The 14,387-nt window shown below is 39.3% G+C and overlaps 1 protein-coding gene across 3 annotated transcripts in view; it reads left to right on the forward strand.

Annotated features, from left to right (window-relative positions):
* The first annotated feature begins 633 nt into the window (after positions 1-633).
* ZNF106 (zinc finger protein 106) overlaps positions 634-14,387 on the forward strand; it is a 56,853-nt gene continuing 43,099 nt past the window's right edge. For all 3 annotated transcript variants that reach the window (XR_010066893.1, XM_063289888.1, XM_063289889.1), the window contains exons 1-4: positions 634-748; positions 5,946-6,031; positions 8,447-8,508; positions 13,230-13,424. Coding sequence is in view for 2 of the 3 variants with exons in the window: in XM_063289888.1 (XP_063145958.1) it covers positions 5,978-6,031; positions 8,447-8,508; positions 13,230-13,424 (311 nt within the window). In the remaining variant the exon portion in view is untranslated. The remainder of the gene's footprint in view (positions 749-5,945; positions 6,032-8,446; positions 8,509-13,229; positions 13,425-14,387) is intronic.

Here is a 14,387-nt window from a genome sequence, read left to right on the forward strand (position 1 = left end):
GAACTTGCTACATGTATCCGTTTTGTCTGGGAAGCCTTCATTTTCAGTTCACATTGTCAGTTCTTTAGTTTAAAGCAGTGCTTCTCAAACTTCTTCCTTCATTACCCCAAACCACTTATCAGAAACTCCTTTTATCCAATCTAGGTAAGGCTTTAAGTCAATTTAAATGTCCCTGTTGTAATTGGGTAATGGGTTCATGTGTCGTTACCCAAAGAAAAAACACTTTTACCCAATTCTGGATAATTTACCCAGGTTTGGGAAGCACTGGTTTAAAGCAATGCCTTTCATTTGGAAATAATATCTTTCTCTTGCAAGGAGCAAAGGAGATTATATCCTCCAGGCAAATTTCATTCAGAAGCAGTCGGAACGGAATTGATTAATTGCTCGACGTGTAAGCCCAATACTGCTGCCAAAAATACCCCCCACCCAAAAAAAACTACAGTTACCAAAATGCCTCACGCTTTGTTTCTTTGGTTCATTGAGTAGGGCTCATTTCCTGTTTTTATGGTATTGCCAAACCTGCTTCTCTGAATTGCAAACTACTATTCCCAGAATGCATACGAAAAGAGGATTTGGTTCTCTGATTGGTTGAGAACATGAACGCTTCCCGTCCTGTGGCGCGGTTCTCTTTTGGGTCGAGCTTGCAGGTCTCCGGAGGAGGCGGCTCCGGAGATGGGCGGAGTCTCGGTAGCCCATCTTGCTGGGTGATGGGTTCCTGCTTCGCGGCTGGATGAGGTGGATACGATCTGTGAGTACCACGAGGTGGGCTGATACTGCCCCACCTTTCAGCGTGTGAGATGGAAGCTGAGCTTAAGTACCGGACTGGAGGGTTGTTGATTCATAGCAATTGTGTGGGGGTGAAGCTTCCCTTGGAGTAGGCTGGAAAGTAAATAATCTTTGAGGATCGGTCGATAAGGAACCAACTTCAGAAGTTTGAAAAGCAGCCGAGTACCTGATACTGTAGCACAATGAATCCCCGTTTGTGTAAGAAGTTGATATTCTTCGTGTTTATATCATAACATTATCGGAAAACAGTATCAGTAGCCATATATAAACTTCGGAAATGTTGCAAAAGTCGGTTTTCTTCCGCTATAGCTTTCATAACTTCTGTGCTGCATGCATAGATGGGAGCATCCAAGAAAGAAAAGCACGATAAATGTTTATATTTGGATTGCAATTTAATAAAACGGTGCTGTGGTAAATGGTTCTGTATGCATCCTGTTTCAGTAGTTCTTAGCAAAGTACACTGGAGTCAATTCAGGTGTCTAAGAATCCAAAGGATTAGTATCACTAAGGAAACAGTTTTTAACTGGAACAAAAGGGAAGGCAGTAAATACTTAAAGACATTCCTTGTATTCTCAGTTCACACAGCAGCATAAATATGGGGATGGTGGTTAATTTTGCTGGATCGCACTCCAGAGGACTGGTATAATAGCTGAATACAATTTGGAAACTTTTTTAGAGTTCCATATGGAGTATGTTCACTTGATATACTGAGCTACAAATTAACCAACATCATTTTTAATTTTATGTGTTCTGTGAATTCAGCCTGTGAGGTTAGTTAATGATTCAGTGTAATTGCAAACTCATAAAATTAGGTTGAGTCAGTACAGGACAAGGTATCTATGGGTAAAACGAATTGTGTTATCAAATGTGAGGAAGTGCAATCTGGAATAATAGTTTTCAATATAACTTATTTCTACTTCTTGTTTCATATCACAAAATATGATATAACACTGAACTACTGTGTTATCATAAATTCCAACATCATTAAAAAGTTGCTTGTATATTTAAATGTAGCCATATTTTTAAATAAGATCCTTCTTATTTTATATATGTATTTACAGTTCATACTTCTTTGAAAAGTATTGGATAACCCTTCTGAAGAGTGTGCACACTTTAGGATCTTTTGATTACTCTCTTTTCTTTACAGAACATTACTTGAGTGGGTCTGAATAGCAATTTATGTGTGATTATTCAATCTTAGCTGTTACTATGAGTGTGCATTACTGTTTACAAAACCCAGAATGTTAAATACATAAAGGAAAGATTGCCTAAATTCTGTTATTATTATGGCCAGTGTTGCAAGGTGTGCTAAGGCAAAAAGTGAATGGGTACATATGCCACCATTGCATGCTGCTGCTGTTGTTTATTCGTTCAGTTGCTTCCGAATCTTCGTGACTTCATGGACCAGCCCACACCAGAGCTTCCTGTCGGTCGTCAACACCCCCAGCTCCCCCAGGGTCGAGTCCATCACCTCTAGAATATCATCTATCCATCTTGCCCTTGGTCAGCCCCTCTTCCTTTTGCTTTCCACTCTCCCTAGCATCAGCATCTTCTCCAGGGTGTCCTGTCTTCTCATTATGTGGCCAAAGTATTTCAGTTTTGCCTTTAATATCATTCCCTCAAGTGAGCAGTCAGGCTTTATTTCCTGTAGTATGGACCGGTTTGATCTTCTTGCAGTCCAAGGCACTCTCAGAATTTTCCTCCAACGCCACAGTTCAAAAGCATCTATCTTCTTTCTCTCAGCCTTCCTTATGGTCCAGCTCTTGCAGCCATATGTTACTACTGGGAATACCATTGCTTAACTATGCGGACCTTTGCTGTCAGTGTGATGTCTCTGCTCTTAACTATTTTATTGAGATTTGTCATTGCTCTTCCAAGGATTAAACGTCTTCTGATTTCCTGACTGAAGTCAGTAATCTTTGCACCTAGAAGTACAAAGTCTTTCACTGCCTCTACGTTGTCTCCCTCTATTTGCCAGTTATCAATCAAGCTGGTTGCCATAATCTTGGTTTTTGTGAGGTTTAGCTGCAGGCCAGCTTTTGCACTTTCTTCTTTCACCTTCATCATAAGGCTCCTCAGCTCCTCTTCGCTTTCAGCCATCAAAGTGGTATCATCTGCATATCTGAGATTGTTAATGTTTCCTCCAGCGATTTTAACTCCAGCCTTGTATTCCTCAAGCCCAGCATGTCGCATGAGGTGTTCTGTGTACAAGTTGAATAGGTAGGGTGAGAGTATACAACCCTGCCGTACTCCTTTTCCAATCTTAAACTAGTCTGTTGTTCCGTGGTCTGTTCTTACTGTTGCTACTTGGTCGTTATACAGATTCCTCAGGAGGCAGACAAGGTGTCTTGGTATCCCCATACTGCTACGAACTTGCCACAATTTGTTATGGTTCACGCAGTCAAAGGCTTTAGAATAGTCGATAAAACAGAAATAGATGCTTTTCTGAAACTCCCTGGCTTTTTCCATTATCCAGCGGATATTGGCAAATTGGTCTCTAGTTCCTCTGCCTTTTCTAAACCCAGCTTGTACATCTGGCAATTCTCGCTCCATGAATTGCTGAAGTCTACCTTGCAGGATCTTGAGCATTACCTTACTGGCATGTGAAATGAGTGCCACTGTTCAATAGTTTGAACATTCTTTAGTGTTTCCTTTTTTTGGTATGGGGATATAAGTTGATTTTTTCCAGTCTGATGGCCATTCTTGTGTTTTCCAAATTTGCTGGCATATAGCATGCATTACCTTGACAGCATCATCTTGCAAGATTTTGAACAGTTCAGCTGGGATGCCGTCGTCTCCTGCTGCCTTGTTATTAGCAATGCTTCTTAAGGCCCATTCAACCTCACTCTTCAGGATGTCTGGCTCTAGCTCACTGACCACACCGTCAAAGCTATCCCCGATATTGTTATCCTTCCTATACAGGTCTTCCGTATATTCTTGCCACCTTTTCTTGATCTCTTCTTCTTCTGTTAGGTCCTTGCCATCTTTGTTTTTGATCATACCCATTTTTGCCTGGAATTTACCTCCGATGTTTCTAATTTTCTGGAAGAGGTCTCTTGTCCTTCCTATTCCATTGTCTTCTTCCACTTCTGCGCATTGCTTGTTTAAAAATAATTCCTTATCTCTTCTGGCTAACCTCTGGAATTTTGCATTTAATTGGGCATATCTCCCCCTATCACTGTTGCCTTTTGCTTTCCTTCTTTCTTGGGCTACTTCTAGTGTCTCAGCAGACAGCCATTTTGCCTTCTTGGTTTTCTCTTTCTTTGGGATGTATTTTGTTGCCGCCTCCTGAACAATGTTGCGAACTTCTGTCCATAGTTCTTCCGGGCCCCTATCTACTAAGTCCAGTCCCTTAAATCTATTCTTCACCTCCACTGCATATTCCTTAGGAATATTAGTGAGCTCATATCTAGCTGATCTGTGGGTCTTCCCTAATCTCTTTAGTCTGATCCTAAATTGTGCAAGAAGAAGTTCGTGATCTGAACTACAGTCAGCTCCAGGTCTTGTTTTTACCGACTGTATAGATGTCTGCCACCTTTGGCTGCAAAGGATGTAGTCAATCTGATTTCGATGTTGTCCATCTGGTGAAGTCCATGTATAAAGCCATCTCTTAGGTTGTTGGAAGAGAGTGTTTGTTATGCAGAGTGAGTTGGGGGTGGCCTCTGTTTCAAGTTAGGCTGCAAAATGTGTCCCAAAACACCATAGTGCCCCACCAAAATAAGACACCTGTGAAATATATAAATTGTTGTTGTTTATTTGTTCAGTTGCTTCTGACTGGTCATGACTTCATGGACCAGCCCACGCCAGAGAAATATATAAATATCAGCAGTTAAATGTTTTATAGAATATAGGAGCTATACAGGGAGTGATTCTAGATCATCCCAGATTTGTTGAGATTTGGGCTGCATACAAGTTTAATAAATAATAATAATAATAATAATAATAATAATAATAATAATAATAATTTGCTTAATTCAGTTGCTGACTGCAGGCTCAGGATTTTTTTCCCTATCACTCCTAGGAAATGGCATCTATCTGCCATTTTTCCTTCTTTTGATACCTTCCTCTTTTCAGCTGTTTTTTGCCCTCCTGCTGCTGTTCCTGTAGCCCTGTTGGCTTGGGGTCCATTGTGATCCATATCCCTGGGTCTTTGTGATATAAGTAGTGCAACTATAAAATAATTTGGAAGGGTGTCCGATGGACTCATAGGGTATCACAAATAGAGCAAAATTATCCATGAAGCACATGCCATCAGTGTACAACAAGTTTTTTATTTTGCTTCCCTGGCTGCCATCCTTTAGTAATATTTAATAATATTTATCATTATTAATTATTAATTATTTTATATTATTAATAATTACTAATTAATAAAATAATTAATATTTCTTCCCTTCCTTCCTTAAGATGCCTCTGATGACATGGTTGTGTTTTTATGTTACACATTATGGAGCCACAATTTATTTTTCTCTAGTGGAGTGTAGACTAGCAAGAGAGCTTAGGAACCTTAATTTTAGAGTGCAGTCTGAGCAGTCTCTTTGCAGAGGAAAAAAATGCCCTTGCTTTTTCATAGTGACAGCCAATAGCAGTTGAATCTGGGTAGTATTTTTAGCCCTCTCCTGTATGTGGCTGAAGTTGACTGGGCAGCTAATGGAGTCCTTAAGCTCTTCTTGCAGTCAGTCATAGTTAGATACACTTGGATTTCTAATTAGCCAAAGCAGGTGTAAGTTTAGATCTGCTTGGTAAGAGTCACTTCTAATTAGCCTGCCAACTGATGGAATAAGCTAAGCCTACTCTACTGACCTTATTATCCCTAAATTTGTGCAAAACTGTGTGGGCTGCTGCATTTTGAACTAACTGAAGCTTCTAGATACTCTTCAAGGGCAGCCCCATGTAGGGCACATTATTGTTCTTCTAATCAAATCTATGAGGCTCTGAATCCTGACTTCAAGACTGATGGAGAGTTAACAAACAAGGCTGCTGTGAAAAACATATCTCAGTCAAGGTGGTATTTATGTCTTTCTCTAGACGTAAAGATGTGAATAAGAAAATGGAAATAAAATGGTTATTGAGTTGAATAGTTCTGCCTTCATTATAAGTGACATTTTGAAAACTTATAAAGCTGGCAAAGAGTTAATGAATATTCTGTTTTCTCCTTGTAGGGACAGGATAAGATCTTTCTGAAGAATTCACTATGGTCCGAGAACGAAAATGTATATTGTGCCACATTGTATACAGCTCAAAAAAGGTAAACTAAAATTTCAACACCATTCCAAGAAATCTTCATTTTATATATTGGTTAGAAAATGTAAAGCCTACTTTTCCAGAGTATTCAAGGTACCTTTTATTGATCGTAATAATTACTTTTCTAAGTTCACAACAATAAACAGAAATAATCAGTGCAGCCATACAATAACACTTTCAGCCATCAAAGTGGTATCATCTGCATATCTGAGATTGTTAATGTTTCTTCCCGCAATTTTAACTCCAGCCTTGGATTCCTCAAGCCCAGCATGTCGCGTGATGTGTTGTACAATAACATAGAGGCTTTTATTTTTTTTTTTCCAGCCCAGGGCCACACTTGATGTTTGAATAACATGCTTGCAGCTACCCTCCAAAAGTAGGAAGAGGCTTCTATTAATTAAATACAGTTGATTTAATCACTCCCTGTATAATAATAAATTCACGTTTTGTCACAGTAAAAAAATAGAGTTTTGTGGCAACTTCTTGAGTGGTTCTCAGAAGCTTTCAACGGTTGTCTATATTTCTGGAGCATCCAGTTATGCATCTCTACTCTAGAAAACTCAAAATGAAATAGAACTAGTGCCTTGCTGGAACAAAACAGGATATAGCAAAGAGGAAAACAAATGTCTCCCAGCGCCATGTGTTTCATGTCCTACATGCTGTTCAGAGTTTGTGTGTTCCTACTAGGCATAATTCAGATGACAGCAAAACACAGACAAAAATTCTTTTACTGATTTCATTATCTGAGCAAATCACTTAGGAGATGGTTCTATAGGACTAACATTACGTAATGTAAATGCAGAAGAAAACGTATTAGCAGCAGCTCCAATAGGGAATGCTAGTATTGAGGTTCTGAACTATTCACCATTGTATCTTCTCTGATTGGATGGCTCCTGGGGGGCACTCCTGGGGGGCATCTTTCTGGCCTGCCTTCAAGGGTTGGGAATGGGGGGCACTGTATTGTGGGGTTCTCCTTCCTGAATGGGCAGTGGTGGGTGGAGGGGGCAGTGGTGGGTGGAGGAGAGGTCAAGCCTGAGGCCTCTTGAGTGTGGATGCCTCACAGCATGGTATCTTCTCTGCTCCTGTCTCACAGCTTCATGAAACTGTTGGGGGAGGGCATCACTCAACATGAAGTGATGATACCCAGCTTTACATTTTGACTCCAGGTCATCCAGGCAATGCAGTACTGTCCTGATGCACAGAGGCTGTTAGAGTCTGGATGGGAAGGACAAGCTTAGGATCAATCCCAGCAAGCTAGAATGGCTTTGAGTTAGGAAGCCATCTGGATCCTTAGTTTTGGATGGGTTTATGCTCTCCCTTTATTTATTCAAAATTATTAGCCAAACTGATTTGTAACTTGGGGATCCTTCTTCACTCACAGCTGCTATTCAAAGAGCAGGTTGGCAGCTATGGCAAGGGGGGCCTTTGCACGACATCTGGTGTCCAATTATGACTATTCCTGAAGTGGGAGGCCCTTGACTTAGTCAGTCATGCCTTAGACTCCTCTTGTTTGGGCTATTTCACTGCACTCCACATGGGGCTGCCCTTGAAGACCACTTGGAATCTACAGGTGGACCAAATGTGCTAACTCAAGTAGTTATGGGCCTTTTATGATTTGCCCATAAAATACCTCTACTTTAGAAGCTACAAATCTTGAGGAATCATTCTACCTCTCCAAGCCTGTTGATGCTTCCTCCTTGTGCTTATATGGTATCATGTCAACTGGGTAAGGCTTGCTCCGATAGTGAGTTTGCTATCCTAGAATAATTTAAAATGTCTCTTAATCTGGCATGGTTTCAAATACTAGATTACTTTTGTTATAACAGTATGTCTGTTCTGCCATATTCCATACATCTCTAAGTAGTTTACAGTTATAAACATAAACATATGATTAAAAGTACACATTTTTTCATATGGGGATTTTTTTACGCTGACCTGAGAAAGTGAGCAGGGCCTCTCTTTTAATCTTTCTTTCCACACTCCTGTGCACTAGCCCTCTATAGTAGATTTTGGAGGTGCACAGAGACATGGAGGGAAAAGAAAGAATCTATTTGCAAATTCTTTCTGTAAGTGGAAAGACACCATTGGGTAGTTACTTAAAAATGTAGTTTAGGTGGCTCATTTATTGTATGATATAATGCATACATAATGTACTAATAAACAGCAGAAAACCAGACCTCCTTTTTTTAGCCCATATATTTAAAAGAAACTGTTTCTGCTGCCTTGAATATCAGTTTTTCTATAAATATGTGTGACACTCGAACTACAGTGGCAAAATAGATAATCCATAAAAGGATGAAAAATGTCTATTGGATGACATTTCTGGCAGAGGAAGAAAAGGATATATTGGTGAGATTTGTTTATGTACAAATAAATAGCTTCCTTCCTATTTATGGTTTCTTTCTTTCGCTGTTTTTAGGAGATGGATGAGCACATGAGAAGTATGCTTCATCACCGGGAACTTGAAAATCTCAAGGGGAGGTATGACTACGACAATGGCCATTTCATGTTCACTTTAATCAAGTACAAAACAACTCTTATCGTATGAAATAAAATCTTTCTATTATAATACTGGTGCAATTAAAATGTGTTTAAATTTTTAAATACGTCATAATGTTTAAAGTTCCAGCAATTAACTGTGACTGAAATGGCCAGGAGATTGTGAGAAGTTGTGAGGAGACTGAGAAAGAAATAGGAGGAATTCTAGACATAAACAACCAATAGAAGGGACAGAAATTTGTTAGTAGCTTATCAGCAACTCAGTCTGGGCTGCAAAAACCCCCGGAAGAAGAGATTCAAATTCAAAGAGATTCTACCTTAATTAACTCATGAATAAAAGAGGGATGGAAGTTCCTCCTTCAATTTCTGAGATTCTGTTTTTAATGCCACGGTTAATTTCTTATTGTCAAATGGCCTTCTACTTGGTGTCCTCCAAGTGTATTAAAATTCAACTTCTAAAATTGCTGTCCTGATTACCAGGAAACACACTGAGGCGAGGACTTGGTCTCTAATATTTATTAGTAGTACTTAACAAGAATCCTAACAAACTGAGGAAGCATGGGAAAACCCAGCCATATAAACCCCAAAGGTTAAGGCGGTCCCGATCTGTGTCTCTTTGAATGGCTGAACAGTTCCTCAGTGCTACGCATGCGCTTGACAGTCTGGGTGAGAGCCCCCTGCTCGCCATCCTTACTCATGACAATTGCTGTGTCTAGGAGTTCTGAGAACTGTAATCCAACACATCTGGAGTACTTAAAGTTGGAAACAGGAAAATAAAAAAAGTGAGTCTGTAGTCGCTCATTGCGCTGAGCCAGTGTTTCTCAACATTAGAAACTTTAAGATGTGTGGACTTCAACTCCCCGAATTCCCCAGCCAGCATGCTTGGTTGCCAGCATACAACCAACATAGTGGAGTTCATACTGTATCCTAGGCTAGATAGAGTACACCTTATGGCTTTATCCCCAGCATGCTGGCTGGGGAATTTGGGGAGTTGAAGTCCACACATAAAGTTTTCAAGGTTGAGAAACACTGCATAAAGCCATACTGTGTACTCTATCTAGCTTAGGAAACAGTATGAACTCCGCTACGTTGGTTGCAGGCAAAAGTATATTGGCTTAATGCAACATGAACCCAAACAGTTGTGGCTAATTCAACCAAATACAGTTAACAAAACTGTAAGTCAGTTCAGTATGGAAACTCAGCCTTCCACTATACCTTTTTAAAGTATATTCAACAACTGGTGCCTTCCGGATATAGGCATTCTGGTGTGAATTCAGGGAGTCATACCCAATATTTAGGGAGGATACCTAATTGGGAAAGGCAGCTTTAGAGTTATAAATAAATAAATAAATAAATGAATAAATAAATGATTGTTTTTTAAGGTAGTCATCTAACAGTCACCTCTCCTTGAATCCAGAGAAGTCATTTTTGTTCACTCCTGAAACTGAATCTTACAACAGATTGACTTTGTTCTTGGCAATAAGGATCCATCTGTTGCGTTGCTGAACAGCTGAAGGGTGAGGGCTTTGATAGCAGAGTGTCACCAACATTAACTTTAGCTGTGTAACTTGAGCTTGCAATTCCAGCTAATTTTTAGAATAATAATTTTAAACAACTGGTTCTTATAATTACCAGTTTTAAATTGATTATGTGCCATCAAGGTAGCATCAACTCTTACCAACCACATGGATAGACCAGTTTTATGGGCTACGTGTATAATATAAACAGGAACATCAGGAAAGCTCTTAATTTAGCTTTGTATTTGGTTTTCCCATCTTCTGTGATTGCTCTACCCCTGTAATGTTCAGATTTGGGCAGGTATGAATGTGATCCATTTATATCAGTCTGTGTGATACATTGGGATGTGTCTGCTTCTTAGGGTGTAAGGAGGCCTCTTCATCTAAATCCAGAAGCAACTCAGTCCTCATTAAGTTCTTTGGATATCTGTGATATTTAACAATACTAACATCTCTGCAGAGAAGATTCTTAAATGTGTAACCTGCCAATCAATTGATAATGCTAGCAAAAATTCACCTTTTCCAGTATCAGTTTCCTTGAAACAGTTCATACAGTGCTTGCAGCTGTATATTAAATGTGAAACTGGGGAAGATTTGTGTTGGTAGGTTTCTAGACCACAAAATATATAATATTATTTCACTTAGTGCCTGTTTTGCTTAAAAATAATTGAAACATTGTGAATTTAAATATCTCTCAAATACACATTTGAATTCAGTAACCTTTCTGAGTTAATTCTATCATTTTGGTTGAGATCAAGATTGTTATTCTAGGTACATTCAGTGCATGGATATGTCTAAAGAAACTTTTTTCTTTTTTTGCTATGAATTTATTTAGACAATTTATATGGCCACTCATCTTAAAAACAGTACATAACTCTGGGCAGTGAACAACCCATTTTTTAAAAAAAAGAACAGTATAAAAGAACCCCTTAACTAGACAAAATTAAAATAATCCAAGCAGAGAAAAAAAAGGGGGCATGCCTTGGGAAAGAACCAGATGTTCACAGCCTTCCGGAAGGCCAGGCAGGTCAAGGCCCTCTGATTCTCGGGGGAGGCTGTTCCATAGGGCAAGTACTGTGACAACAGACACATCTTCTGGCATTGTTTAAAAGAGGGGACCATGCAGATCTCCATGTCATATCACATCCTGCTGTTGAGATCCTCTTTCTTTTCCCCCCAAAATTGATTTGCTGATTGTGGGGAACTGCAGTGCAGATTTCCAACCCCATGGGCTTGCAAGACTGAGATGAACTTAAGAAAACTCAGTGTTTACTTATATAGGAATTAGCAGAATGTACAGAACTCCATTATAAAGCCTTTTTAAAAAAAAGAAGACTGTGCTTTATTTAACAATCAGCCAATTCCTTAGTGAAGCATGTAGTCTCATGTCCTGTGAGTGGGTGAAGGTTTTTCCCCCATCAGTTTGTCTTTCACACTTTTCAAATTGCAGAGGTGGAAGAAGATTCTTAAGCCTGTATTTCCTTTAAGGGAAATTCTTCATAGAATAGCAAAGATGATTGTAGCCCAGGAAATGGGGGCTTCAATCACATCACTAAAGAATGATCTGGCCAGATGGTTTTGCAGCTGTGCTATGCCCACACGATAAATTAATGGTGGCATGAAGCTTTAAAGTAAAACACATTATCCAAACTATGCTTGTTGTCCCTTTAAAATAGATCAAGAAAACATTTTTAAAAGCTTAGCACAAGGGTTCCCAATACTTAATTGTAGAATGTGTAAGAATGTAATCTCTGTTTGGGATAGTATTGGTCTCTGATTTTTTTTTTCTTCTCTTCAAAAAAGTTTATTTAACCTTGTAATTTTAAATTTGGAGTTCTGAACTCAATTTCATTTTTACCCCTTTCCATTTGGAAATAGAAAGGAGATCACAGAGCTCCAATTCACTTTGCAGTAAGCCATCAGTTTCTCTCTGAAGGTTGTATTCCCCTTTTGCCTGCTATACAGTATATCCTATATGAATATATGGAATTGTGGACTAACAGTTTCAATTATGTCTTTATTTTTTTGGTAGAAATACTGCAGACCATAATCACAAAATGCACTAATTTTACTATTCAGCTTCTTTTGTTGTTGTTGTTGTTGTTATTTTTGCGAGGAGATTACCAGCCGCTGTCTTTGAACGTTTTCAGACCTTTGCTGTCATTTCATGAGTTTCTGTGATGGCTTGGGTGCACTTGCCAAATTCCCTGAAAGCTTTTCAGATTTTGCCCATCTAACTTTTGCAGAAGAATACTGACATCCTGCAAGATTTTGGCATTCTCATATGAGATCATAAAATCTCATGAAGTTTTGGAAAATTACTGAAAAAATAAAAGTTAAAGAAAAAGTTTATTTTAATCTTAATAAGTTATGGGGGCTTCTGGCCCTATTTTGGCAATGAAGAATGCCCCCTCTTCAAAGCATTACATTAGCACCCTAGACTTCCTAGGTTGCTTCTTGCCCTGTAAGTTTCCAACTCTGGAAACTAAATAGGTAGGATTTTTATTTCTTGGCCGCTTGTCTGGCAGCTGTCTGTTCCCTCCAGCTGAAATAATTTTGTGTTTTTAGCATAACCCTTGCAAAGTAGAGAATGGACAACTTGCATCTTCTGAACCAAATAAAGTACAGTGAATTGGAGACTCCCTTCAGTCTTTGAATTCCAGGCCACTGTGCCAGTTGTCCCGAATTAGGTTTCACTGTGTTAAGATTGGCTGCAGACGTTTTCTCCCCCGCCTCCTCTGCTGAGGAAAGCTGAGACAGAGCTTAATTCTAGATTCTGACACTGGTTTCCCCAGTGCAGCTGGCACCATGGAGGTGCTTTAGAGCAGCTTTAGCTAGCTCTGCAAGCCCCCTACTCGGCCATCTCCTACTCCACGATGTTTCCTTTCACAAGATTTTGAGTACAGCAATCCAAGAAGAATCCCAGATGACCCATTGCCTATTATCAAGTTTGTTACCTCTTGATTGTTGGAAAAAAAATCTGAAATTCACCAAGAAACAGCCACGTGAATTCAAAAGAAAAAGCTTAGAAATCAATAGCTTTTATTTTTAACTTCAAGTTAAATCACTAGTTCTTGTGTCTCGTTGACTGAGGCATATTCATTCAGAGGAAACCGAATTAAGATCAGCATTGTTTGCCATGCCTGTGGGAAGAATTGAGTGCCCCCCTTCTCCTTCTTTCCCCAGGGACAGCAATCATGAGTGCCAGGTGTGTAGGGTGACAGTGGTGGGCTTGTCAGCATATGCCAAGCACATCTCCAGCCAGTTGCACAAAGACAACGTTGAAGTCCATGATGCTGAGGAAGAAAAAGAAGAGGCTGATGGGGAATACTTTGACAAGGAACTTATCCAGTTAATCCAGCAAAGAAACGAGCAAAACCGGTGAGTTTTTTCCCACATTTCATTAATATGCGCCGTATAGAGTTCTTTATGGTTCTTTGAACATAAGGAAATGCTTTTGAAAGCGGAGGGATGCCTTCTGTGCAGTCTCCAGTTGCATGTAACTGAGAGAGTTCCAACAACTGACCAACTTGCTATTTTTAGCTTATGATTTTATAAGTGTTTGGTTTTCGAATATTGCTTTCTGAATTAACAACTGAACCCAACTACTATTGATGTGGCTCTACATGAAATAGCTGGGGGTTTATTTTTGCCACTTATATTTAAACATACCTAATATAGGTATTAAGATTCTTCTATAAATATACTCTCCAATCATGGATTACATGCCTATTGCACTTTACAAACTTTTGTCCAGGTCACAGTAACTAATTCTGCCACATTTATAACGTATTTTATTATATTATACAAAATAATTTGAAAGTATGCTATGCTTCTGGTTTATATGTGGAAAGAGATGTTCACCCTTAGTTTTTATGTATATGTAAAACCTAGAACTACAGTTTATAGATTTTTTAAAGAATTCTGTTAAATTCGTTACCATCTATGTGTCTCAAGATGCAAATGCATTTCTAACGAATCTCTTTCACTCTAGCATTCTGTTCTTTTGGATTTCCTGTAAAAGTAGGCACCATATTTCAACCTTTGGAATAGGAGAACTGTGCAACTCATTCAGAGTGAAGTTTCAGTGGTGGCAACCCAATGAGTAAAGCACTGCTTTGCAAAAGATTGAGGCAGTTACGTATTCCCCCAAGGTCTGGTGCAGCTGCTTTGCAGGCTTTCCCAGATTGTATGAACATGAAAGTACAGGCACTGAATTCCACTGTGATTGGCATTTAAGCGAAGCCTGGGAAGGCTCTCAGAATTGCTGTGCCAAAACTTCAGGACAGTGTGACAGCCTCAGCACTTTACTCTTGACAGTGCCATAAACAAAACATCCTTTCA

This window comes from Candoia aspera, chromosome 1 (assembly GCF_035149785.1).
Source record: "Candoia aspera isolate rCanAsp1 chromosome 1, rCanAsp1.hap2, whole genome shotgun sequence".
Taxonomy (NCBI): domain Eukaryota; kingdom Metazoa; phylum Chordata; class Lepidosauria; order Squamata; family Boidae; genus Candoia; species Candoia aspera.